This window comes from Rhea americana, unplaced genomic scaffold (genome assembly GCF_003343005.1).
Source record: "Rhea americana isolate MKP2758 unplaced genomic scaffold, rheAme1 scaffold_15, whole genome shotgun sequence".
In the NCBI taxonomy this organism is placed as follows: Eukaryota; Metazoa; Chordata; class Aves; order Rheiformes; family Rheidae; genus Rhea; species Rhea americana.
Window position 1 is genome coordinate 5515564 of NW_028185594.1, and position 24755 is coordinate 5540318.

The 24755-nt window shown below is 33.6% G+C and overlaps 1 protein-coding gene across 5 annotated transcripts; it reads right to left on the bottom strand.

Moving 5' to 3' along the window:
- Positions 1 to 175: 175 nt before the first annotated feature.
- On the bottom strand, positions 176 to 24749 carry SGO2 (shugoshin 2). Of its 5 annotated transcripts, XR_014895155.1 has the most exons (13): positions 24506 to 24598; positions 21680 to 23172; positions 17319 to 17473; positions 15527 to 15702; positions 15031 to 15108; positions 14377 to 14459; positions 13703 to 13938; positions 11169 to 13190; positions 8043 to 8190; positions 6125 to 6421; positions 5143 to 5979; positions 838 to 1041; positions 176 to 558 (listed from the first exon to the last, which is right to left on the bottom strand). XR_014895155.1 is itself a non-coding variant. In XM_085299460.1 (11 exons), exons 4-11 carry the CDS (start codon positions 17461 to 17463, stop codon positions 6316 to 6318), a joined length of 2994 nt encoding a protein of 997 aa, XP_085155586.1. In that variant the 5' UTR covers positions 17464 to 17473; positions 21680 to 21828; positions 22756 to 23172; positions 24506 to 24598; the 3' UTR covers positions 6002 to 6315. The 5 variants fall into 5 exon arrangements, 4 of the variants coding, with proteins under 4 accessions (XP_085155586.1, XP_085155587.1, XP_085155585.1 ...); XM_085299460.1 differs by lacking the exons at positions 176 to 558; positions 838 to 1041; positions 5143 to 5979 and having other exon boundaries at positions 6002 to 6421; positions 21680 to 21828; positions 22756 to 23172; XM_085299461.1 differs by lacking the exons at positions 176 to 558; positions 838 to 1041; positions 5143 to 5979; positions 24506 to 24598 and adding an exon at positions 24605 to 24749 and having other exon boundaries at positions 6002 to 6421.
- Positions 24750 to 24755: the final 6 nt, after the last annotated feature.

Below are 24755 nucleotides of genomic sequence, written 5' to 3' on the forward strand. Positions count from 1 at the left end.
TCATGACTGTGACTCACAAAGAAAAGTAGCAAAAATATTTTAATTAAAAAAAGTAATTATAAATTCTTTTAAAAATTAGAGGAAAGTATTATATTAAAATAGCCTGTGTGTAATTCTTTCTTAAATAATATTGAATCAGGACAAAATCTACTTTCCCATTCATTTCTGCATCTTGCTGATGTAGTGACATACACAGTCTTCACAAAGAAAAAGAAAATGTYTGCTGAAATTCTGAAATAATAATTTAAACACTTTGTTTTGTGATACAGATCACAGTGCCTGGGTGGTAAGTTTCTTACTAGAAGATTTTTTTTCATACTAATGGAATAAGTAAACTTTTTCTGTAAAGTTGTGTGAACACATCTTACTGTCCTTACTAGTACACATACACAATCTTTGCATGGGCTCTGGAACTGGTGACCACAGCGAGGATGAACTCTCCATTTAGGGATGAATTTCCCATACATAAACTATCTCACTAGTAGTGTATTTTACTCCAAATTCACGCATGATGGAATGTTCTACAGGATCTTGGGAAAGTTGCTCTGGGCCTACAGACTCATGAAAAAACAACAAAAAGGAGTTATGATTTTAATACTTGTAAATAACATCTTTTCGTGCTTCTGTTTATRTTATACTTTGACACAACATGTAAAATGGACACATCAGAAAGCTATATCCAGAGGTATGTTTTGACCTGTATGACTCATTTTTCTGCAAAAACRTGCAATTGAAATTCTGGTAATTTACAGGAAAAGAGAGCAGGTAATGTGATATTTTTGCATTATTTTAAATGGATCATCATTCTTCAAAAACAAGGAATAGTTATTTACTTACAAAGAAAGAATTTGAGTTAGAATGTGCATGCTGGAATACCTTCCTCTATCTCCATTACAGATTTTGGAGGAGTCTTGATATTTTTTTCAGTTTTCCTGTCTTCATGACGAAAAGGTAAACCTTCCTTTATGTATATTCATAGATATTTTTCCATAAAGAAGTAAATGGGAGGAGGATGACATAAAGGAGGATGTACATAAAGAACTGTAAGGAGAGAAGGTTGATGATAATGTCCATTTAGTGCCTATTAATGACCTGGTAGTACAACTTTTCTTATTTGTACTTAAAAGCATATTAAGTAAGCACATTTCTGAATAATAATAAAAGATAAGAAGTGATACTGCAGTTAAATGATACTTGGATGATTTCTTTATTATTAAACTCAAATAGAATTAAGATTTGTGCTAAATCTGTATGGTATTTCTAATGTAAATAGTTCAGATCTTTCTTTTCAAAAATGTCATGAACCTCTTCATTTCTAGTAATCTCTTTTTTTTCCTCCCATTAAGCATAAGATAATATTTTGGTCAGAACTGTTCCCATGCTACAAATAATCAAAGCATTAACTAAATCTAATACTCCTCTCCAACAGCAGCATATTTGAAATAACAGAAGTATCATAGCAATATTAATAAACAAATGAAGAATTAATCTACCTATATCTGTGAAAGCAGATGTATGTTCTCATTCATCCCACTTTCAAATACTTAGTTTTAGATCCCCCAGAGAGTCTATGACTGAGTAGCGTTTCATTGTATAGTTAAAAAAATTTTTTTTAAGTGGAAAATATAATAGCAAGACAATCATAGCAAAAAGATGGCAGCAGTCAACAGTCATGGTTATTGCTTGTCAGTATGGTTAACCTGTTATGTCTGTGAACTGCTTGGTGTTTTAATTTTAAAACCTTCTAGGATTGTCATGCATTTTTGCTATGTCATAGTAAATAGGAATATTMTAAAAGAAAATAAATTGGATAATTTTAACAAATATTCATTTCTATAATTCATAAYTCTAAGCTTACTTCAGAGATACAGGTTGGTTTTTTTTTTTTTCCATGTTTTATTGGTGTAGGCAAATTGAATTTTGTAACCCCAAAGATAATAAAACTGATGACCCCTGTTTTGCACTCCCTTACTATTACATAAAACTCTGATGTTGTCATTTACTGTTTGGATAGCAGTTTCTGAATCAGACATCATGATTCCACACATTTCTCAAAATGCATGTCTTTTTCAAATATATTTATATATAAATGAATCTGCCCACAAATCTAGCTCTCTTGTGATCAATAGTTGTCCAGAAATGCTCCCTACTCCCATGTTGGTGATAAGTAATAGTAAGAAGGATACTTACCAGTAAAAATCTGTAATCAAGTTAACTTTACTGGTAGTTTTAACTTTTATATAAAGAAGCTGAAGAAGAAAAGCACGTCAATGACGGTGCAAGCGTGGTATTAAATACAAGATTTCTGTAGCCGAGTGATTTGGATAAAAGGATAGATTGCTTTTTTAAAAAATAAAACATGTAGATGTGAAGACTGCTATTAAAACCAAAGGATTTCTGCCCGGCTGTGTTCCAGTTGCAAGATCAGGACCGATAAACTGCACGTCTGGCAGGATACCTTCTCTAACACACACATTAGATTTATTCTCTGTATTTTCTTTACAAAATGAATACCTAAAGTAGCAATTGAATTCTTGCTTTTAATTTAAATGGAAACAAGTTCTTCAGTTGRATGCTGGAATCCAAAATCTTCACTAATAAAGAATACTGGTAAACCTTAAGAAAATAAAGTTTTCTGTTCTAAGCTGCAAAATGCTTTTCAATACAAAATCCAACAAATATTGCACAATTTGTAATCTTCTATTTACTGAGTAACACATCTTTATTTAATAATCATTTTGTTATCAAATAAGGATTTTCTGAACACTAACTTCAACTGTCATTTATAATCCACCTTTTCATTAACAAACATCTTCTGCAAAGATATTGTTATCATAAAGAAACCGTATTCAACTGTTGAGTAGCTTTTCAAATTAGTTTGAATGACACAGAGAAAGAAAACTGATCACCAGGGTTAAAATTGTGGTCCCTTGTGCCCAAATTCTGCAAACACTTACATACATTAAGAATTTTATGTAATTAACCTAGAGAGTTAGAACACATTCATTGATTTGTTATGCGAATTTGTAGATGCCAACAGTATTTTGTGGACAAAAGTTAGAAGAGGACATCTGAGACTAAAACTTTAATAGGGCCTGCAACAAAAATTACTGTGACTTAGTTGTTTCAAATTCTTTAAAGTAGATTCATTAAAGTCAACCATTTGGACAATGGATGTATGTCAAAAGATGGTACTTTATCAGGGTTTTYACAACTGCCTTCTTAATAAGTGATTACACTTCAATTCTGAAAACAAGTGTTAACTTCCGGAATTAACCCAGGAAATTCTCAATTCGATTAACTCTGTAAACAAGGTGGAAGATTCAACTTCTGTGTAATTTACAGAGTAATATTAAAAATACATATAAGGTATGAAGAAACATTGTCATCATCCAGACAATACTTCCTTTCATTTCTATTCATTTAGCTACAGATTAATTCCAAAAAGCAGTAATACCATACCAGGTTTCAGTATATAGTTTGATTTATACCTACTCAAACTGAGGCAAGAACAATTTAAAGAGGAGCTCTTCCCTCTTTTAGCCGTAAGTACCTCGGCATGAAATATTTCAGACATACATTTAGGTTTAGAATGCTGATTTTTAAAAATGTGATAGTGAAAGAAAGAAAGAGTTGAATAAACATAAATCCAGCCCAGATTGCTTCTCCATAAACAAAAAATAATTTAATATAGGTGGAAAAAATAATAAAAAAAATCTGTGATTGCATTCTGATTCAGAAGTAACTGTTAGAACATAAAAGATTATTTGTACCCACGTATTTATGGAAGATATTTTTATTCCATCTGCAGCAGTCAGTACTCTGTATCTAAAAAACCCAATCAATTAAATAGCTTAATAATTAATTTTTTACTAGATTAAGTAAATATATAATCCAGCAAAAAGTAACTAATTTGCTTAATATCTTGCAGCTACATATTGTTGCATCCAGGGCACATTTCATATTTGGAAAACAGAATTAATCCAAATCTGAATTTATAAATTTATCCTTTACATATAATATTTTATTCTCTTTTTTGTAATTACAAAATCTCACTGTAAAATCTTCTTTTGCTGAAAGGTTCTTAATAAATGAGAACACTATTTGGAACATCTCTTGATCCGTACAACATAAAATGGTATAATAAAAGTATTAAAGAACTGCTTTTTCCCAACTTATAATCAGCTTAACTGACACTGTGTCTGTAATAGCAGAAATAATGTAAAATAACATATCTTATCCTAGTTTAAGCAATTCCAGAGAAGTTACTAAAGACTGCCAGGAAATACTACTGTCATTCTCTGCCTCCAATGATGAACTGATGTTATTTGCATATGAGCGCATATTTCAGAAAGAGCTAATGAAGGAGATCAAGATACTGGATATACTGTGCATACTATTTCTACAGATAAATACGAAACCAAGATAGAAAACGCAAGCTTTTTAATACTACCAACAAAAAAAGTGCTATCAAGATTATAACATAGGTCTGTAACATAAATAAACCAGATTACAAGTGTATCTTAAAAATTATATTGCTTATATAAGTCTAAAAAAATTTCAGATGTTTTCTCAAAATCGAGTGCCTGACTTTTTGAGAAAAAAAAAAGTTATAGATCCAGGAATAGCTATATGTTTTGGGGTTTTTTTCAGTTGTAATAATTACTGGGAATAACTATGTGGATTAATTCTAAATATGTATTCTTTCAAAAGACATAATTTAGAATACAAATACATCTTTTAACATTTTACAGTGAAAATTACAAATGTCTGCAAACTACCATTATTGTAATATCAAATTATTCTGTGATCATGGTACAAATAAAACCACAGGCATTTAGCTCCCTTCTCAGCAAAAAGCTTTCTAAAGAAAAAATATTAACCTCCAAAATTCCTTTTTGTTTGTAAATCACCACCTTTCAGTCATGTTGTAATGATCAAAGTGATACTAGTTACAATGGAGGTACAAAGAGTAAACAGATTTTTTGTTGCTTTTAAGCATGTATAATAAATTTAGGAAAACCAATTACATAAGAAGAGATGTTAGAACAAGGTTAGAACACGGGTCTAGCTAATAAAACAACTGGAGGTTTCAACAGTGAATGCTTTGGAAAAAAAAATAAAAATTGTTGAAATGCCTACCGAGACTTCCCTGAAATACTCTTCCAGCCTTCAACAATTTACAATTCAGGGATATCCTGTGCCAGAAATGGTGTCTTCTCATAGATTTTCCTTCCATGAATTTCTCCAATCAACATCGAAGCTCATGCCACCTAGTAACATCTACTCCTGTGTCAASGAATTTYTCAGCCTAACTGCATATTGTGTGAAGAGCCATCTTCTATAAGCAAATAAGTTAGTTTATTTTTAATCTGAATGAGCTATAATGAACTAAAATGAACTATAGCAAACTCAGTTGCAAAATGAACCTGAGCCTTATCCAATCTAATCTGTAAAAGTTGAGTACACTGTGAGCTATAGCCTGCAGTTGGCAACAACTGTGATTCAGATTATCCCAGAAAACTGTGTCTGTTGACAATGCATTAGAGGACATGCAGTGGATTCATGAGGGTCCTGAGGAGAAACAGTATAACAAGTCTGATACAGGATGTGGTTGTAGTGTTTGTCACACTAACACCCTGTCAACTGGAAACTCACAGCACTGCTTTGTCTGGATCATACTTACTACTGAATTTCTATTATACTGCTGTTTCTGTCTGGTTGCCTCTGGCATATACTCTGAATTTCTGTCTACTATTCCAAAAAATAGAAAAATAAAAATACACCCCCTCATTCAAATTTCAACATGATTCTGTGAAATCTAATAAAAAAAAAAAAAGGAAAAAAAAAATCAACTATCACATTTTGTTCCACTTTATAATTAAACAATAATGAGACTTGTTCATCTTTTTTCAGTGGATTTATCAAAATTCGGGATGCTTGTGTCTTTTCCAGCCAGAACTGAGAATAACTCTGCTCCTGAAAAATATGAAGAACTCAGTGTAATTCACAAAAGTGATTTATTTTTATTCTAATTAAAACTTACACTTTTTCTTACAAATTAAGAAATGCTGCAAACTCTGCAACCAACTTACTGAAATGCATAACATCAGTGAAGTCTAACCTGTATTGTCCTCCTCAGTGAGGTATCCTGTGTCACTTACTTGTAGGTTCCTTTCCAGAAAAATCTACTTTGGAATGCTGTGTTTCACCTTTATTAATCAAAAAACAGTAAGCAGTCTATATACCATTTTGGGAAAAAACAAAGTACACATTTTAAAAATAGTGTTCATAAAGGCAATTCTCTTGTCTTCTTCAAATAAATTTCGATTTACTTTTAAAGCTTCTTTTATTTTTTACTTTATAAACAGGGGAATTCAGAAAATCTGTATCTGTAAACTGATCTCCACGCCTTAATTTGCTGCAAACAAAAGAAATAAAACAAATGTCATAGGTGAACACCTGTGGCAAGCACCTACGTAACTAAAACAACAAATCTAAATGGTAAATACTATCAGTGAAAGCTTGATACACAAAAGACATTAAGTTTATGAAAAACAAATATGTCTGAAATAGCAAGACACAGACAAAAATTATTTTCCATAAATAATGCTAAAAATTTTACTCTTTGTATGTGACACATACTATATTAATATGTGAGCAATCATAACTTGCTCCTTTAAGGCAAAACACAAAAATGATTTAAACCAAAGGCCTAATAGTATCCAATCAGGACAGTATATTTGAAAGTTATATATAAAGAAGAGACAGTATCTAAAATCTCAAGTGAAATACAAAAGTATTTTCTGTTAYTAGCTTATTGTATCTCTCCAGAAATACAAAACTAATAGGGTCTAATAGGAGGATGTGTCACTATTATAATATCATAACATTATTTTAGCATCCAATGAAGATCAGTAAAAGAAAAATGTAATTCTAATCCTTCTACATTTYTTTTACAAAATTTATGGTAAAGATATCTCTAAAATATTAGAAACCAGTGGAATGAAAAGACACTTTTTATGCTACTCTTTGTTTCTGTTTGTCCTCAGCCTCATTGTAGCTTATAATTGTTTGTTTACTTACATAGGTAAACAAAAATATTTTTGGGGTGCATGAGAACAGCAGACCAATTTTTGTCAGTTCATGGGTTTATTTTCTCATTATTATAAGGAAATCTTGATAATGTCTTTAGGTCATGAATATGTACTCTGCTAATATACATACACAGAAATGATTTTTTCCTTAAATTAATATTATACCTTCTCATTATAAGAGAAAAATCTCAGAATATTTTCATAAATAATCAACTTAAAGGTCCATCAGGACTTAGATTTATTCTACTTCATATAAGTGCAAATTCCTTGATTTTCTTATGCAAGTTTTTGACTTTAAAATCCTCTTAAAATTTTTAATATATATTACATAATTTCTGTCTTGTCTTCTTAGATTTGGAAAGCCTGAGTTGTGTCACTGAATTTGGTAAGCATATTGAGAGGTGAATTACTAATTATCAAATTAATATATCTCAAGTTCAGAGGATTTCTTATAACTAAATGTAGTTAGTTGAAGCAAAACCATCGGATTTCATAATATTACTACATAAATTGTCTTGCCACTTGACAAGAGTCTAAGGACATTATTACAGTAAAAAGGTTATATCTGAGTAGAACATTTGCAAACATACATCGCCAAGGGGGTTTATGATATATTAAATGTTAAGAATTCATCATTATTCACCACTAGTATAAAATATTAAATTAAATTATGAACTGTATTTTAGTTTTTAGGACTGATGAATGCCTTTCTTTGGCACTTGGGAATCCTGTCATAATAACAGGAAACATTTTACATCAATATCAAGGTATCTTTCCAATTGAGTTTATGAAAGAAATAGTCCAACTGTTTAAAAATTTTTTTTTAAGATAAAATCTTTATTAGGGATAGTTCTGTCATACAAAAAAAACAACAACAAAAAAAAAAAAAAAAAAAACCAAAAAACCCCAAAACAAAAAAACCCCCACTCATTTACTTACACCTACCAGTTTAGTTTGGGTTCTTTGTAGCAAATAGTGGCTCCTCCTCGTCTAGCTCGTACTGCTGAGTTTTCTTCTAACATTTGGAAGGATTTAGATAATGAAGTGAGAGAACACATACTAGTATTTGTCAGATCTTGCAAAGCCTTTTTCCCTGTGAATACAGTAGTTTATATACATCTCAAATATTTTCTGAATCATTGAGTAAACTTTCAATTCATAATTATTTTTAATTAGTATTTGTTAATCCAATTAATTGGTTACTGCTCCTAATCTAAAGATGTTCAGCACATGATGGAATAGGGGAGCAAAACCAAATGCTTCAGCTTTCACTTATCCTAGTCTGAGCTGTCTGAGGACTACCGTGGCTCTTGGGACAGTTTAAGAAAGCCTCAAAAGTACTGTAAATTGAAGCTAGCTATTTAAGGTTCCCAAAATTTGTTATTATAGTCAGCAAAAGTAAAACTGCAAACATGTCATGGCCTTAAATGCAAGGGATAGTATACATTTGTAATTTGAAGATTCAATCTGTATGAGGCAGTTCTCTAGGACTAGATTTTCCCTGTCTAGGACTTGGATTTTCCAACTTTATGCCAATTCTGCAAGAAAGGAATGTAGCAAGGGGATTAAGTGAGCCCTCATATTTTTAAATGTATGCTATGGAGCTGTTTACAATGCCTCATATTTTGAAGCACAGAACATGTCAAAGAGAAACACTATATCTAAAAATTAGCCATTCTTGATAAAAGCAGTACTATTTGTGTTAATTTTCTGTAAACTTTTGAGTTTTTAAGACCAATCCAGAATGCTAGACTAAATATCAATACTTTGGAGACAAATACTTTCAGTAATTTCAGTAAGATACTGAAATTATTACTTTAACCTGCATTTCAAAAAATTCTAATTCTAAACCATTCATAGATTACAGTCTTCCTGAGAAGCACTGAGATTTAATGCAGAACATAATCCAAGATGAGATAAATATACCCTTAGTCTGGATCCCATTCTTCAACAACGTATATTCCTCAAAGATACAAATCAGGTTTTATATTTCATGCATCCAGTTAAGAACACTTTGGATGTAGTTTTGCAGTAGAATTAAAATTAAAACTCTTMCCTTCCCTTCCTGAGTTTCAAGTCTTTACTCATTTAAATCTTATGTGACAAAAGATGCATGCTATTTATCTCATAGAGGAGACTGATATTGGATAAATGACAAATTTTCTTTTATGCCTATCCTGAAACTAGTAAGTGATAACACTGAATGTTTATATTTTAAAGATGTAAAGATTTTATTTCTTCACAGTAACATCAGAATGTCTTGCATGCTCTTAGCTAATGGTCAAACTGATAGTGCTAAATTACCATTACTCCGTAACAGAATTCTGTGCTGAAATCAAGTAAAATCTCTCAGGGGAGAGGACAGTTCATTTTATAAATATTCCTCTGATCTACTCTTCTATGTTTCTGCTTACCACATTTCAGACGTTCTTCATTGGATTTTTGCTACTTTTACTTGTAAGTACATGAGGTGTATTAAAGTGACTTTGTGCTGCTTGCAGTGAGTCCCTTGTGACTTACGAGGGCAAAGGCAAAAAAGTATTATTTTTTGACTGAGTTCATTTTTTCCTTAAGGAAGGGCAGTGTCTGTTTCATTTAAATTAGAGGGGGCTCTCTGATCATGAAGCACCTCCCAACTCCGACCATCTCACAAATCATTCACGACTTGGATGAGGTTTAAAGGAGAAGTAAAATGTGATTCTGACCCTAGATTCCTAAAACTTGAGGTCAGACATCAGGTTAGCTTCTTTTTGAGCAGTGTTTTTGAGACTTCTATGAGTCTGAATTATTTAAGAGGGATGCCTTTAAGCATGAATATTTACATTCACATAGACCTAATTAAATAGAAACTTCCATGCTAGAAGACTTTCAAGTTGTATTTTTAAGCACAGGTCAAGGTAGTGATGCAAAGAGCTGGATTCATCAGGAAACTTTGCATTTCCCTGTTTCCTTTTAATTCAAGGCACAAATTTGAACGTAGAATAAAAAACAAACTGTTTTTTTTTTGACTATGCTTAAACAAATGAAGATCAGATGATTAACTTGCTTCTTTTTATGTCAATTATATGTCAAAAATACTGCTGATCACAGAGCTTTATTAATTTCTCATGGAAGCTAATAAAATTATAGGATCCTATTTCTACCTTCAAAAGAAATCTAAAATGGGAAGAAGCAACCACTAACTAACAAGAGTAATATGTTGCACATTGTTCTAATTCTGCCAGGATTCCTATTCTGCTGTCCTACAAAATAGGAGATCGTTTGACTATAGTGTCATGGCATTCAAATGAAGCAAAAACAGTATTAGACTAAGAGTTCAGAATCAAAGCTATCAATCTGAGCTAGGAAACTGACTCTAGCACACATACGTTATTCATGTATTCCTCTACCACTTTCACTGTATGATAAAATAATTCAAATCTTATCTTCTAGACTATTGTAAAGTTTGATTTTTTTCTTAACTTAAACTTATTTTAAAATAAAAGTCATCATATGAAAGCATTCTCGTAAGTAGATGCTACAGAAGACCTGCTCAAACTATTTTCTGTAAAGGCCTGAGATTTCCCATTGAATTACAGTGTTCCTAAAGAAATATAGATTTAATCTGTAAACCTAGTTAACAAAAACAACTCTTGCTTCTGTTCTCCATTAATAAAGGGAACAATATAGTTTATTGACTTCTGCTTTATATAAAAGCCCAAGTTACTGTATCTTTTTATACTCAACTTTCTGAATCCTACCACATCTTTTGCAAAAATAGTACAGGCTCTAACTTTAACTCCTTCTCAAAAATGTAGATTACTTGCATCTGCCTGGCCAAACATCATCCTGGAATATATTAYAAAATAATAGAAATATTAATTACCGCAACTTGAAAATGTATCATGACTGATAATATGATAGAAGATAGGAATAATGTTAGTGATTTTCTGTCTTACTTTTTTCTACTTCTGTTCTAGCCAGTCTAATCAAAGAATAAAAACAGGATAATATTCAGAGAAGGTACCTTATCACCATTCCAGGCATTACCTAATTTAAAAAACCCTTTTTTTCTGCCCCTCATACACTTACCACAACAAGGTATCAGAGACTTTTTATAAGTTTCTGTAGAAGTATGATCCAGTTTTTGCTCTGCTATTTCAGCACTCAGTGTTTCTGTATTATCATTTTTTCCATAGATTTCAGAGTTCTTCAGGACAGAGAAGTCCACTGAAACATTATRGAAATCAACAACTGGGAGCTCCACATGGGGAAGACCTTCCTGGAAAAAGCTACTTGAGCTTGATGTTGTATTCTCAGAGCAGTCTACAGGTAGGAATTTAAGAAATTCTGATTTTTGAACTGTTGGCTTTAACTTGCTCATAAAGGAACCTGTCTCAGGCAGGACTTTCTGGTTGTCCAAAATATTCTGCTCCCCTGAGTCAGCATTCCCCAAATCCTTTTTTTCTGGTCTGATCTCAGTAAAATCAGAAATAAAGCTCCCTTTGTTCTCTACCTGATCATCAGGAGAATTAATAACAAAAGGCTTTTTATGTGCCATTGATGAGGAATCTACCTCTTTCTTTAACATGTCAATACTGCCATCAGCAACCTTTTTTGTAGAGGAACTAGCTTGCAATGTATTCATAGCTACACAATTCTCAGAATCTAAAGCTCCTTGTATTTGCAGTGTTTTAGCTATTTTACTTCCATGGACAACATCTGTGTGCAATGCATTCTTATTTTTTAACCCTTCATTTCTACGAAGTGTAAATTGCTTAAGGTTTTCTGTTGGTATTATACACGCTTTCCGGCTAGCTTTTGCTAATGTATGTTTTAATCTTCCTGGTGAAACATTATTATTCCTTCGGTCTATTTTCTGAATGATTTTAAGAATACTGCCACTTTCAGTTTCTCCACTTTGTCTGTAACTACTTTTTTGGTTGTATTTACTCTTTCCGACATTCTTCTGTTCTTCTTTGCTCTTCCAGTCATGTTGGCATATCTCTGTTTGAGACGTTTTTGAACCATGTTCTCTATACTGTCCGTTTTCCTCTCTATAATATTTTGTTGCATTCTTTTTAGAAGGGTTCTGAAAGGCTTTCCTATTCATTTCTGGGCTGATGTGTTTCTCATTTGTATGTAGAAAGTCCTGCWGTAAAGACAATGTATTAGAGATGTTATCCTGGAATGGAAAACTTTCTGCAGAATAAACTTCAGGGGAGATTTCATTATTAGATGAGTTAGAGTCTGCTTTTTGTATTTTGTTTTCCATATCTTCAAACTTTTCTAGGAAAGTTTCTTGATTTCCTTGGACTTCTTTCCTTGGACTCACTAGGTCAACCAGATACGTCCTTCTAGTATCTTTAGCTTTACTTGGGCAACCCTGTTCTCGATAGTATTTGCTGGTATTTTTTAAACTCAATTTCCCTAAGGAATTCTCTGTAGGTAGCTGTTCTGTCTGATTTTGGAATATTTGAGTTCCTGAGTCATTAGTTTTTGAATCTATACTACTGTCAGTCTTAGAGCGCCTTTCTTCTGCATATGAATGTGAACTTACTTTAGGCTTGCTTTTCATTTTCTCTTTAGAATAGTTTACTCTTCTGAAATTTGCTGGTGTTTTATCAGAATTGGCATTACTATTTTTATTTTGGTGTAGTTTATCTTTCGATGTAACTGTGAGTAGTTCACCTACATTACTGGCAGTCAATTCCATATCATCATCATAAACAGTTTCTTCAGGTTTAATCTTGTCCACAGGCATCTTAAAACCTATGTTATTTTCACTGCTAAAATGAAGAGGTGAAGGAATACTGCAAGACAAGCCACTGGATTTTGCCTGCAAGTTCACATCATTGCTGTTGCTGCTGCCATTAATATCACAATGAAGCAGATTATTTGAACTACATTTTTTATCAGAATTCTTTATATTAGGTTGAGTTTTTGACCTATAATGTATTGCATGTTTCTTCCTTTCAGTCACATTTCCACAGAATGGCAATAAACTATCAGTACATTCTTTTGTAAGCTCCTTGGACTGTCTCGGATATTGTGCACTACTAACACGAGTCAGAAGGACATTGTTGCAGTTTAGTTCTGTAGCTAACTGATTTTCTGCAAGCAAAGAGAGAAATTTCAGCAGGTAAAAAAGAATAGAGTATAGCTATTAGAATAAGATAGACAACTTAAGATTGGACTAGAAGCATAGAAAATGTCAAGCTGGATTTTTTAATCGATACACATTTTCAATTGTTGGTTATAAAAATCAGTTTAATTAGAACTAGTTTTGCATTTTACCAAAGTGGGATTTTTGCAATTAGGTATAAGTAGAAATGACTATTTCTCTGACTACTTAAGTTATTATTTGGTTGTTATCTTAGCTTTATTCAGTTCATGTTAGGTTTTGTTATGATTTCAGCTGTTTTCTTTCCCCAGTGAACATTATTCTACAAATGATTGTCAGGACACCTGTATTTATGGGTAAGCATTCTATTTTTGATTAAAATAATTTATTACAGTTTATGAATCTTATTATATATTCTATATTGTACATCAAGTAATGAATTACTAAGTACTGTCTCTGTGATCTCTGAAAAACAAATCACCTGTAGAGAAATACATCATACCTTTCAAAAATGTATTTGTGTCTTCAGTTGCTTCCACCTGGTCTATTTCATTTGACTTTTGATTATTTTTATTGGAAGGCAATGATAATGCAAACCTGAGTTGATCTGAGTGTACTTCCTTTGACAAAATTGTAGTAGTTGTACAAGAATTTAGTTCTTCACACATAGAAGGGCTATCCTGCTGTTTTGCATTAGATGTTGCAATTAAAGGAAGCTTCACTGGCAGTTCCAGAGATCTGAAAAGAGGAAATCTTACTGTAAAGACTTTATTACATTTTATGCCATAAAATTCACTTAAATTCACTTTAATACATTCCTTTAGTAAAATCTGGTTTAGTAAAAAGCAGAAAACARGAGCTCAAATATGAGATGTGCTTTACTTCTGGCTCTATTTTAGGGTAAAATGTATTTTTTCTGATAGAGAACCCTGCTTCGTGCTGGTGAGTTCCCACAAAGAAACAAATTATTCAGTCAGAAGCGTTGTCTACCAATATTGCTCATAATTCCAAATCACAAATAGGCAACTTCTGAATTGGACAGAAATTTTGTTCACATTGCTTCAGAAATATTAGAACAAAACATACAGTATTAGTTGTTAAAACAAACAAACAAACAAACAAAAAAACCTACAAACACTTAGCTTAGCAACTTCTACATTTAATACAATCACCTACCTAGCTGACTTACAAATACTCCTGACCTGGTCGTCTGTACAGCTGCTGTGTCTCTCTGACAGGAGAAGAGAACTCTGAAGATTCTTTCAAAAAAGAACAGTGGAGAAGTAGAAAGATTTGAATATTCTCCTAAGTATTAGAAATATGCCCTGAAAAAAATAAATTAATGGGCAAAAATAGAAGTACTGATCAAAGTTGCATGATACTTAGTGGTTCACTGAATAATTATAACTTTTGCAGATAAGATACATAAAAACGTGTATAGCCGAAAATATATTCCTTCAAACACACACAATAACTTTGAAGAAAAATATCTTGTAGCAAAATTTATCAAAATCTAATTACTTGCATCCCAAAGTACTGTATAGTTTTTCCGTGTAGATATAATTAATGCAACGCCAAAGTACATTATGTATAAAAAAACATAAAGCAACACCAAACAGCTGTTGAGAATACAGTAAAAATTCAACAATAAACAATAAAAAAKATTTTGTTAATACTACACAGGTATACAGTAAAACAGAAGATAATCACATAAGATAAGTGCTTTAAAATGCATAACTGATTTCAACATTCTGGTTATTCAGGCACTGTGAAAATATTACTCTAGGAAAAGAGTTAAATATTGTAATAGTTCAAAAAGCATCATCTTACCTCAGAAAGACTGCTTATTTCTATTGCAGTTAAGAGGTTACTATTCAAAAAAGCTTCTATTTCTGTAAGAGTTTTATTCTGTATGTACAAGAAAAAAATTATTAAACAAAATCTCTTTTAAATGGCTACTGGCTTATTTTACAAGAGACTATAAAAGAGAGTATATGTTGTAATTTATCATACTTGATTGAAAGATGAACCAATTTTTAATACCATTGCACTACTGATAAAGTTGAAAGTGAACTGAAATGGTCACAGATGGTCAGATGCATCATCAGTGGACAAAACAGTAAGCACAAAACAATCCTATGAAAGAAAAATCAAATGCAAACAATGATTTGCTATGAGACAGTATAACTTTACCTAACATCACACGTTTTCCTCTGAGACATGGATGTTTTAAATCACCATTTTAAGAAGCAATACTATGGTCCTAGAGAAAACTTAAAGGTCAGTTTAGCTGCTCTAACTTTAAATGATATTATTTACAGCATACCAAATAGTTTAGTTTTCGACGAAGCAAGATATTATGAAGCTGCAGCTCTTCTACTTCTTTCTGAAGAAAAATCTTCTCATTCTTTAGCTTCCGAGAATGTTCTTTCTCTACACTCAAAGCCAGAGCTAATGCTTTATTATTTTGTTTTAAAGATACTTTAAAAATAGATGAGTTATCTAAAAGAGACAAAATCATACTGTTTTACTTCCAACAGCTTAAATTCCAGATTCTCTGTATAAATTATCACTATATAACAGCTTTCCTATGAATATATTTTGGTGAAACAGTAGTAAGTCTAACACTTTTAATACAGAACTGTTTCTGGTTGCATATCATTCTGAAGACCACTCTGTCAGCTACAAGCTAAAGTTTGYTTCATGCATGGGTTCTGCTCTAGTTTGGATTTTTAAAATAAGGATATTTTAAGCAGAAAGTATTTAAAAAACGGATATAGTTTTACAAGCATAAAAACATTTTTAGCTTTCTAAAAAACAAATATGTATTTTTACAGTGAAAAAGCCCAAACAATTTGGGCAAAAATGTGAGATCCATCAAGAGAAAGAAAGAAAATTTAAATCATAAATACACCTTCCCATGTCCTGCCTACTCATGTCTTTTATAGACCCTCTTAGGATTTTATTTTTTTTAAGTGATACTGCGTATTACCAAGATAACATTGATTTTTTTTTGCCTCACATTCATGTTACACACATACATAATGTTGACTCAAAGCAGGGACAGGACAGGATAAACTAACCATACTCCGACCATACCCTTTACAGTACCAAAAGGAGGAAGGTAGTGAATCTACTCTGAATACATTTATTCTTTGTCTTACGCTATTAATTCTGTGACCTATAATCTTAAGTTTGTAAAGTCTCATACTTTGGGAAACAGGCAACAATAGTTTAATCCAAACGTTCTGCTTTGAAAACATTGCAGTAATAGAAATAAATTACTAGTGTGAACAACGTGGAGATTTCTAAAGGAAGTTAGTATTCCTCACCTATACTGTTAATTATTTTTAACTGAAAATTAGTATTTTTGGCATAAAAATACAGTAAGTTCAAATACACATACTAACAATTCTTACAGCATCAATTATAGAAAGAGAAGCAGAAGTCAACATGCAGTTCATCATGTTGCTTGAATTAAACAATTCTGAAGTAGTGGTGCTTCACTATGTTTATAGTTTCCCTGTATTTTTCAGAAGAGGGTCTAAGAAGTTTCATATTGTTGTTTTTTGTCAGTTAGAAACAAAATCAAAATGGCTATCATGAAAAAACCTATGTTTGAATTTAACCCAGACTTACTGGGAAAGCAAGGCACATTCTGGCAAATGAATAAATTAGCAGATAAATATTTGTCTTTTTTCTTGATTCAGAATATGGTTTAATCAATAATTCTATTTAAACCTCATTTTGAAAATAGGAATACTAGATATTATAGAAAATATATATTAAAAAGGTCTTCAGTTTACTAATTTTGGTTCCACAGTTTTTAGATGTCTAAGATAAATACTACACAGATGTTAGAAATGCACCTGAGTACACTTTTTAAAGCATGGGCCATRACAAAGAGCAAGCACTGAAAATATATGAAGAATTAGATAAACAACTTAAAATCATGTGTTTTAACCTTGAGACTGTCCTAAAATTCTCAACATACTACATTAATATTTTTGAATTAGGCAGCAGTTCAGTAAATCATGTTAAACACCTTACTATTCCTTTTGAATTTATGTCCTCTGTAAGAAAGTAAATGGCTTTGGTTTTACTTTAGCAGGACTTACTTATTAATTTAGTTTTTATTTTAGATGCTAGAGAAGTGTTCAGTTTTGCAGCTTGTAATGTTCTATCCTTCTTYCTCATATGTCCTTTAACAGCATCCATGGTTAAAACGGTAGACACTTTAGCAGTTGTTTGTTTACGCATCATCAGAACGAGCCTGTATGTTGTCAAGAGGAATGTCCAAATAATAAAACATGTATTTGCTCTTTTTTTTTTTTTTTTTAAGTTGCATCTCTCTCATCAGGATTTATCATCTCTAAAATGGAGAAAATGACTTCTAAGATGTCTGCTCTTAGCTAAAATGGAACCTTAGTTAAACAAATTCAAAACAGGTTAATGATTTGTTCCCTGAGATATTTAAGCTCACGTTGTCACAGAGATTGGCTAAATACACAGCTAATAAACATGAAGAGTCAAAAGTTCAYATATGATTTTTATCTTGCCCATTCCCTTCACCCAACTATCCAAATTTACAGCTGAGTAAAAAACAAACAAATAAATAAATAAATAAAACCTTGTAATGTAATCAAATCACTTTTTGCTCTGCTAATACAAATTTTACAAATTAAGCTTTCAAATAAGCAGTATTAGTTTATTCCTRACTCCAGAATCCAATAACTGTTTCATTCCTCTGAAACCTTGCTTAAAATTGAAACACTAATGAATTTTTTGTTTCTTCAAGTAATTCCTTTTGGTTTCTCAGTGTGAGGTCTAGTTGAAGCACTTTCAAACTTCTCTCTGCAAAATGAGCATTAAGATTAAAAAAAAAAAAAAAAAAAAAAAAGTTGAGACACTCACATAACATCAAGATGAACTTATGAAAAAGCCCAAACCTTGTCACACTTATTTTAAAATAAGTTAAAACAATGATCTTAGTCTTAAAATAACTTATGCTCAAGGCCTTACTCAGATTGATAGRTTAGGTCAAAGATGCCAAAAGAGGTGGCAGGAAGATGGAAACAGGGAAARGAAACTTGCAAATCATTCTCCAAAAGACATCCTAATGAAAGTATTTCACTATCCTCCCCRCAACTACAGGCGACTGGGGTATTAGGCACACATCAAGCCCCTCCCATCGGGGTGGATAAACAAGTTTGCATGCCAGCTGGAAGCACTGAAGGGGCAAGAATGAGGACCTGAGTGCCCCTGCAGCCGAGATCTGTCCCGAAGCACAGGTTTCCACCTGTGGAAGAGGCACTGGTGTCTCAGCAAACCGCTTCCAGGAGGCAGGTCTCCCAGCGCCACCGGGCACCCTGAAGGGCACAGCTACCCTGAGCGAAGGGCCTCCCAAGGTACGCAGCCCACAGCCTGCCCGTGGCTGTTGCTCGCAGCGGAGCTCTCGCGCTTCGGAGGCGAAGAGGCGGCCTGCCCGCTCCCGCCTCGCCTCAGGGGCCAGCAACGGCTCCCAGCCTCCAACGGCCGGTCCGAGGCAGCCGTTGAGCCACGCCCCTCGCGCGCCTCAACCGCCGCGGGGGCGCGGCCGGGGCCTGGCAGCAAAGCGCGGCGCGGCCGCTCCGCGAACGGAGGGTGGCGGCGCGGCACGCCGGGCGCGAGCGGCGTTACAGCCCCGAGCTCCGACTCCGAGCTTTTAACCGGCACCACACGAACAGAACCAGCTGTCGCCCCAGCCATGCTCTCCGTATAGCCGCCTTGGGCTAGATAATACTTACCCGTTTCAGGAATTTGTTGTTATCACACAATGAGACAATGTTTAAACTGAACAGAAAACAGTCTTGGTTTGAAAGTTAAGCAAAAGACTTCCTGGACAGTGATCCTCAGCCTGCAAGTCGATCGTTACAGCACCCCCACGCGTCTTTCACATACTCGCACGTGTATACATTCTTCTACGTAATATATAAAGAATTACTTTATATCCAGAATTAAATCACTGGATGATATCTGAATAAAACTATGTATGAAAACATGTACGAAAAGTTGAAAGAAAACCCCACCAAACAGTAGTGATTTGTACTAGGTATTTCAAATGTAAAATACATAGCCAGGCCTTAACAGTTTAATGCAAACCTGTCCTGTATCTAAACTGGATTTACACTGCAACCAACATCCATTGCTGTATCTGGTTTTGACATTCTGTTAAGAGAACAGGAAAGGCACTATAGCAGTTTTGTCAAGGACATGCAAATATTTAATAAGAAACAGTGTCCAAACCATGAAAGCAACAAAAATTAACAGTATTTTACATTATCCTCCCTTGTACTTTCCTCCTTTTAAAAGGAAGAGAGGATTTAGGCAACAAGTGATTTTATAGTTAACTAGGGAGTAAAATTCTGTTGATTGCCTCAGAAATATATACGTATGTATATTTTTTTCTATATTTAATGAGTTGCAGAGATTTGTTTCACAACTTCAGTTATTTAAAGAAGTTCTTGGAATAAGAAGCTTCACTCATATTCCTATAGAAGTAGCCTATACCTATATTGTACTTTGAAGACTAATTTGAGCAAGAGTTCTGGAAATCAGTGCATTTTCTGAGAACATGGGGACTTCTGCTACTTGTAATCTGTAATTTTTTCTTAGCACATTATTTTATTTTGAAAAAGTATGTACAGAACTGAACTTACATTTTCTGTGCRTATATCCCATATTGTGATTTTGTGGCAACTGTAAGAAAAAGGCCATTTTGAACTGACAACTCTGCAAAGTTACTGYAGAAAGACATTCTGGATTATTTTCCCACAGTGCTTTCAATGAAGATTATTAAGGCTAAGTTTGAAGCTATTTGAAGAGATACCACATATAAGAAATTGCTTTAACTACGGAGAAGTAATCTGAGCAAAATCTATSATTTACAACCTTGCTGAGATACATCTTTGCAATAAACACTTGAGATGAATCAAAACCAAACTGGGCTGATGATATCAAGAACCTCTTCTGCTTTGAGGTAGCCTTCCRTTAGAAGCTTCCCTACTTCGTAAGACTTTTTAAACACCAACCAACAAACAGACTAAAGTTAACAAATAAATATTAATCCTAAATAATTAACATTAATCTTGGTACACTGTGGAGAGTTGGGAGCTGCAGAGATGCCATCTTGCTGTCAGACATTTTGAGAAAGAATTTAAAAATGGCAGGGTGACTCTATGCCTTTATGTTCTTATGCCCCTGCGTGGGAGCTATGAAGATGTTTGCTTCCAATGAGCATTGCTGGCCAAAATAATCTTATTTTACATGATTTGAGCACAAGTATATGTATTTCCCAGGGGTGATGGCTAAAAGAGTTATGCTCTCTTACTAATGCAATTTTTTTTAATATATATATAAATATGTTATTTAATTCCTCCAAATGACCAAATCATCTCTGGATGTCAGATATGCTGACATAGCATATAATAAATGCTATTATTTGGTAAATTCTTTGCATTTGATTTGATGGCATACAACATAATTTTAATATCAATAAATGAAAAGTTGAAAAGCACATCCAATTAAAATAAACAGGTAAAATTCCAACTTATCACAGCATTTTCTTTTTGACCAAAATGTTAGTCTAGATCATGAAATCCAAGATTTTGCATACCGATACTAGTGTTTCCTGCAACAGGAGGGATTTGGGGTTATTTGGCTTTCTATTTAAGGAGTTTCTTTAAATTAAAAAGAGAAACCCTGTTCAATCCCTTCACAGTGGAAACCTAAAGTTCTTTTGACCGATCTTTAGCTATTAGCRATAGAGGAAATGATAAACAATTAATACGCTTTGGGGGAAAAGTATAGAGTCATCATAACATTTATCAAAAAAAAACAAAACAAAAAAACAACCCCCCCCCCAAAAAAAAAAGTGTTAATGTTTATTTTTGAAAATTCACACGGATGTGGAAGATTGAAATACAAAACAGCACAGATTTTCTTGCAATGGTGGTCTAAAAGCTGCTGTTTATTCATAGCAACTTTTATTTAGGTTCTAAGTCATCATGAAAAATCTTACCTTTTGATGTGCTAACATGATGATGATCTATAAAGCAAATAAGGGAATCTCACAATAAATACCAGTGGCATTAATTATTTGAAAATGTATCTATATGAATTTCCTATTTTGTATTACCTGCTGCAAATAGCATCTGAAGACTCTTTCTTTCCTGCTTTTTCTTATTTCTACATGATATATAATAGTTTCTCAGCATGGCCCTGAAGTTGCAAAACACTATGCCTCTATGCAAGCCCTTTAAAAATCAAGATTTAATCTAGCACACCTTTCCCATTACATTTTCCCCTCACAAGGCAACTTTGGAAGCAACTGTAGCCACTGTAAGACAACACCTATTTCACATTTTGCAAATAAAAGAGCAATTAACCTCATGTAAAGGTAAAAAATAACAACAAAGACAATCAAAAAAATGTAACTTACCTCCTTAATCTTTCCAGAAGGCAGTATGTTTTCCTCTAGGATCCAACCAATAGCTTTAATTTCCTCCAGTTTTAGAGTGGTCCAGCTCCTGAAGCAGCAATCACTAATTTGCTTCCATTTAAATTTATGTCACTACTGCTGACAATAAACTTAAAATAAAACAAAGGATCATGTTTCCACAGAGGGTCATACTTTCTTTTARACTCTGATGAGGAACTTCTCCACTGTATTTTACACGTAAAAATCTACACTTAATTGCCAGCTGCTAAAAGTGAGGTAGAGGCCAAAAGCACTGCCAAATTTCACAGCCTATATATCTGAAGTATATATTTACAGCACAAGCCTGGTTTTTGGCGATTTGGGATTTTACAATTGGCCTTTAAATTGTGCAGACAAAAGCTGCAGGATGTCCCACAGCTTATTAGACATCAGAAAAGAGAGGGCGTGAAGGAAAGAAGACACAGGCCTGTTTTAAGAGCCCTAGCCATGTGGCAAGAGTCAGATTGAATTTGAGTCGTATTAGCTACCAGCAACTCCACCTCAGAGAAAAATTCAAGCTGCAGAATTAAATGCCTGGTGTGTGAGCTATGATTAAAATATGAGCCATGATTAAAGCACTTCTGGCAGRTAGATTACATAGAACAGTTTGTCCCCCTGCAGACGCTCTTATGTCTAGCAAGAACTGAGTTCACACTACAGCTTTTCCTGAAATTATGGTATTAATAAGATATTTTTCTCTAAACATTCCCTTTCTTGCACAAGGTTAAAGAAAACTTATTTCTTAATACCTCTTCTCCTCTGTCAAATTTGACTGAAATTGGTTAATTGAAACACAAACATRTATAGGATGAGCGTAGAAGTCTGACTTCTTTAGGAAACCAGTTTCCCCCACCTCAAAAAACAACAACAAACCACTTGTATTTCTTTCCCAAGAACATGCAGCTCAAAAGACATAAAAGGCAGTTTAATAGCACAGYTTAGTTATGCTACCCACCTCTATAGGAAGTACATGCTGTGCTAAGCTTAAACAGTAAAAATACTTCAAATGGTTTAATCTGAAGTCCAAAATTACAAACCATACATTTGTATTCCTCCGGGTGTTCTAATGTAGAAATACAATGAAGAAACTTTGTTCAGACTTTCTGAGAAAGCAACAAGCCAACTTCAAGGAAAAAGCAAGAATGGAAAACTCCAAATTAATAAAAGTGAATGTTTTAAAGAATGAGAAAGACTGGAAGTTGCAACTTAAAGTATATTGCAATATTTGACAACAATGGCCACATTCAAATTGCAATTGCTACATATGAACAACTTCCAGTGCTAAACTTTAGCAAAGAATAAAGAACAACATGCAGTTTATCTGTAGTAAAGTCCCAGTTAAAACAGACACAGTCATTCCACAAAAATAATCCATTAAACTTGCTTCCACTTCTTTTACATTTCTGTATGGTATTCAGCAGCATGTAACTTGCAGCTTCTTTAGTGCCCAGTACCTAAAGAGATATTCATTAAATGACAAATTGCTGAAATATGTAACAAAACATCCCCAACACAGTATASGCCCCAAAATTGTGTATTTTCAATATCTACACAATATAGAATGAGCATAAAAATATCTTACAAAACAACATGGCAGAAAAAATAATGATGATACAAAATGAAAATAGGAATTGTAGATGTATAATTGAATCCATTTGTTAGGTAAATATGGCTAAGCTGTTTACAGTACAGGCACACTTCTTGTTATACGTATTGTACAATTAAATAACCGGATTTTTACTGAACTTTAAAGTGTATTGTTAACACTTGGAGTTTGGTTACCTTTTATTGTATTTTCTAATTATCTAGTCAACTTCACAGAAACCCAGAGCTTGAGCYTGTTAACCTTTACATACAAGTACTATAGTTATGTGGCATTTGTATCTATAGSTATACAGTCTTTCTATATAGGATGGGAGAAAACAAATTCTTCTTTAAAACAGCTTAGAATCTTGTGTTATTTGCTTACAAAGTTAAGTGGGAACTTAAGTAGATACAACGTTATAAGAAAGCACAGTGTTTTGCTTTGGGAGCAGGAGTTGGTAAATGTTTTCTTAGAAAGTAAGGTTRTATCTTAAAACCGTTTTCCCTACTTACAGGTATTTTTAATGAGTCTGAGACAAAAGCGTAACAAGAACCTTGCTCTATTTTTTCCCCACTTTTGTGTTGTTTATGAACGCATTGTGGTAAACAAGCATCTATATTACAGACATAAGCAATTTATTAAGACACTGTTTCTGTATATCTGTGTGAAATGTGCTTGTATGACAGTGAAGCGCCCTGCCTACACTTACCTGTGCTTTCTTGGGAGCAAACAATTAATATCTTAAAAAGGCATACAAGTCTGAAGCAGCAAAGTAAGAGTTGTATTTCACAACAGGCCAGCAAATTAAAAGCTGTAATAACCACATTCACGTATGTTAACTAAAACTAAACTGTGAATACTTCCATAGTAGGAGGCAAAGCAGGGGGGAGAAGGAAGGATTTAAAAACGGCACTATGCATTTTAAACGGCCTCAGCTATTTATAACATACATACATACATACATATATATATATATATATATATATATAAAAATACTTCCAGGGCCTAACCAGACAGACCAACCCCTCTTAGGAGCACCCCAAGCTCAAACGCAGAATTAATCTATTTTCAGAAAACAAGCTACACTCTGCTAGGAAAACTATTTCCTCTTTAAAGGAAGAAAGGGCTAAGCGCTCCTTTTCAATTTTATCCTGAAAAGTAACATACTTCCCCCCCGCGCTTCTTAAAGAATAGCGGCTCACTTGATCCTTTGGCTTCGAGGCCGGACGTTGCAGCGCCATGAGAACAGCGCGGGCGCCCCGCGACGCGCCGGCCCGCCCCAAGCCGCCTTCTTCCCCCACCCGCCCCGTTTCCGCGAGCCCTCGCTACTGAGGCTGCCAAAGCAGCAGCTGGATCGGTCGCGCTTCCAGTAAACACGCCGGCAACCACAGAAAAGTCATCAGCAACGACGCGCCGCCGCCATCGCCGCCCGGCCGCCATTTTGTGGCGCCG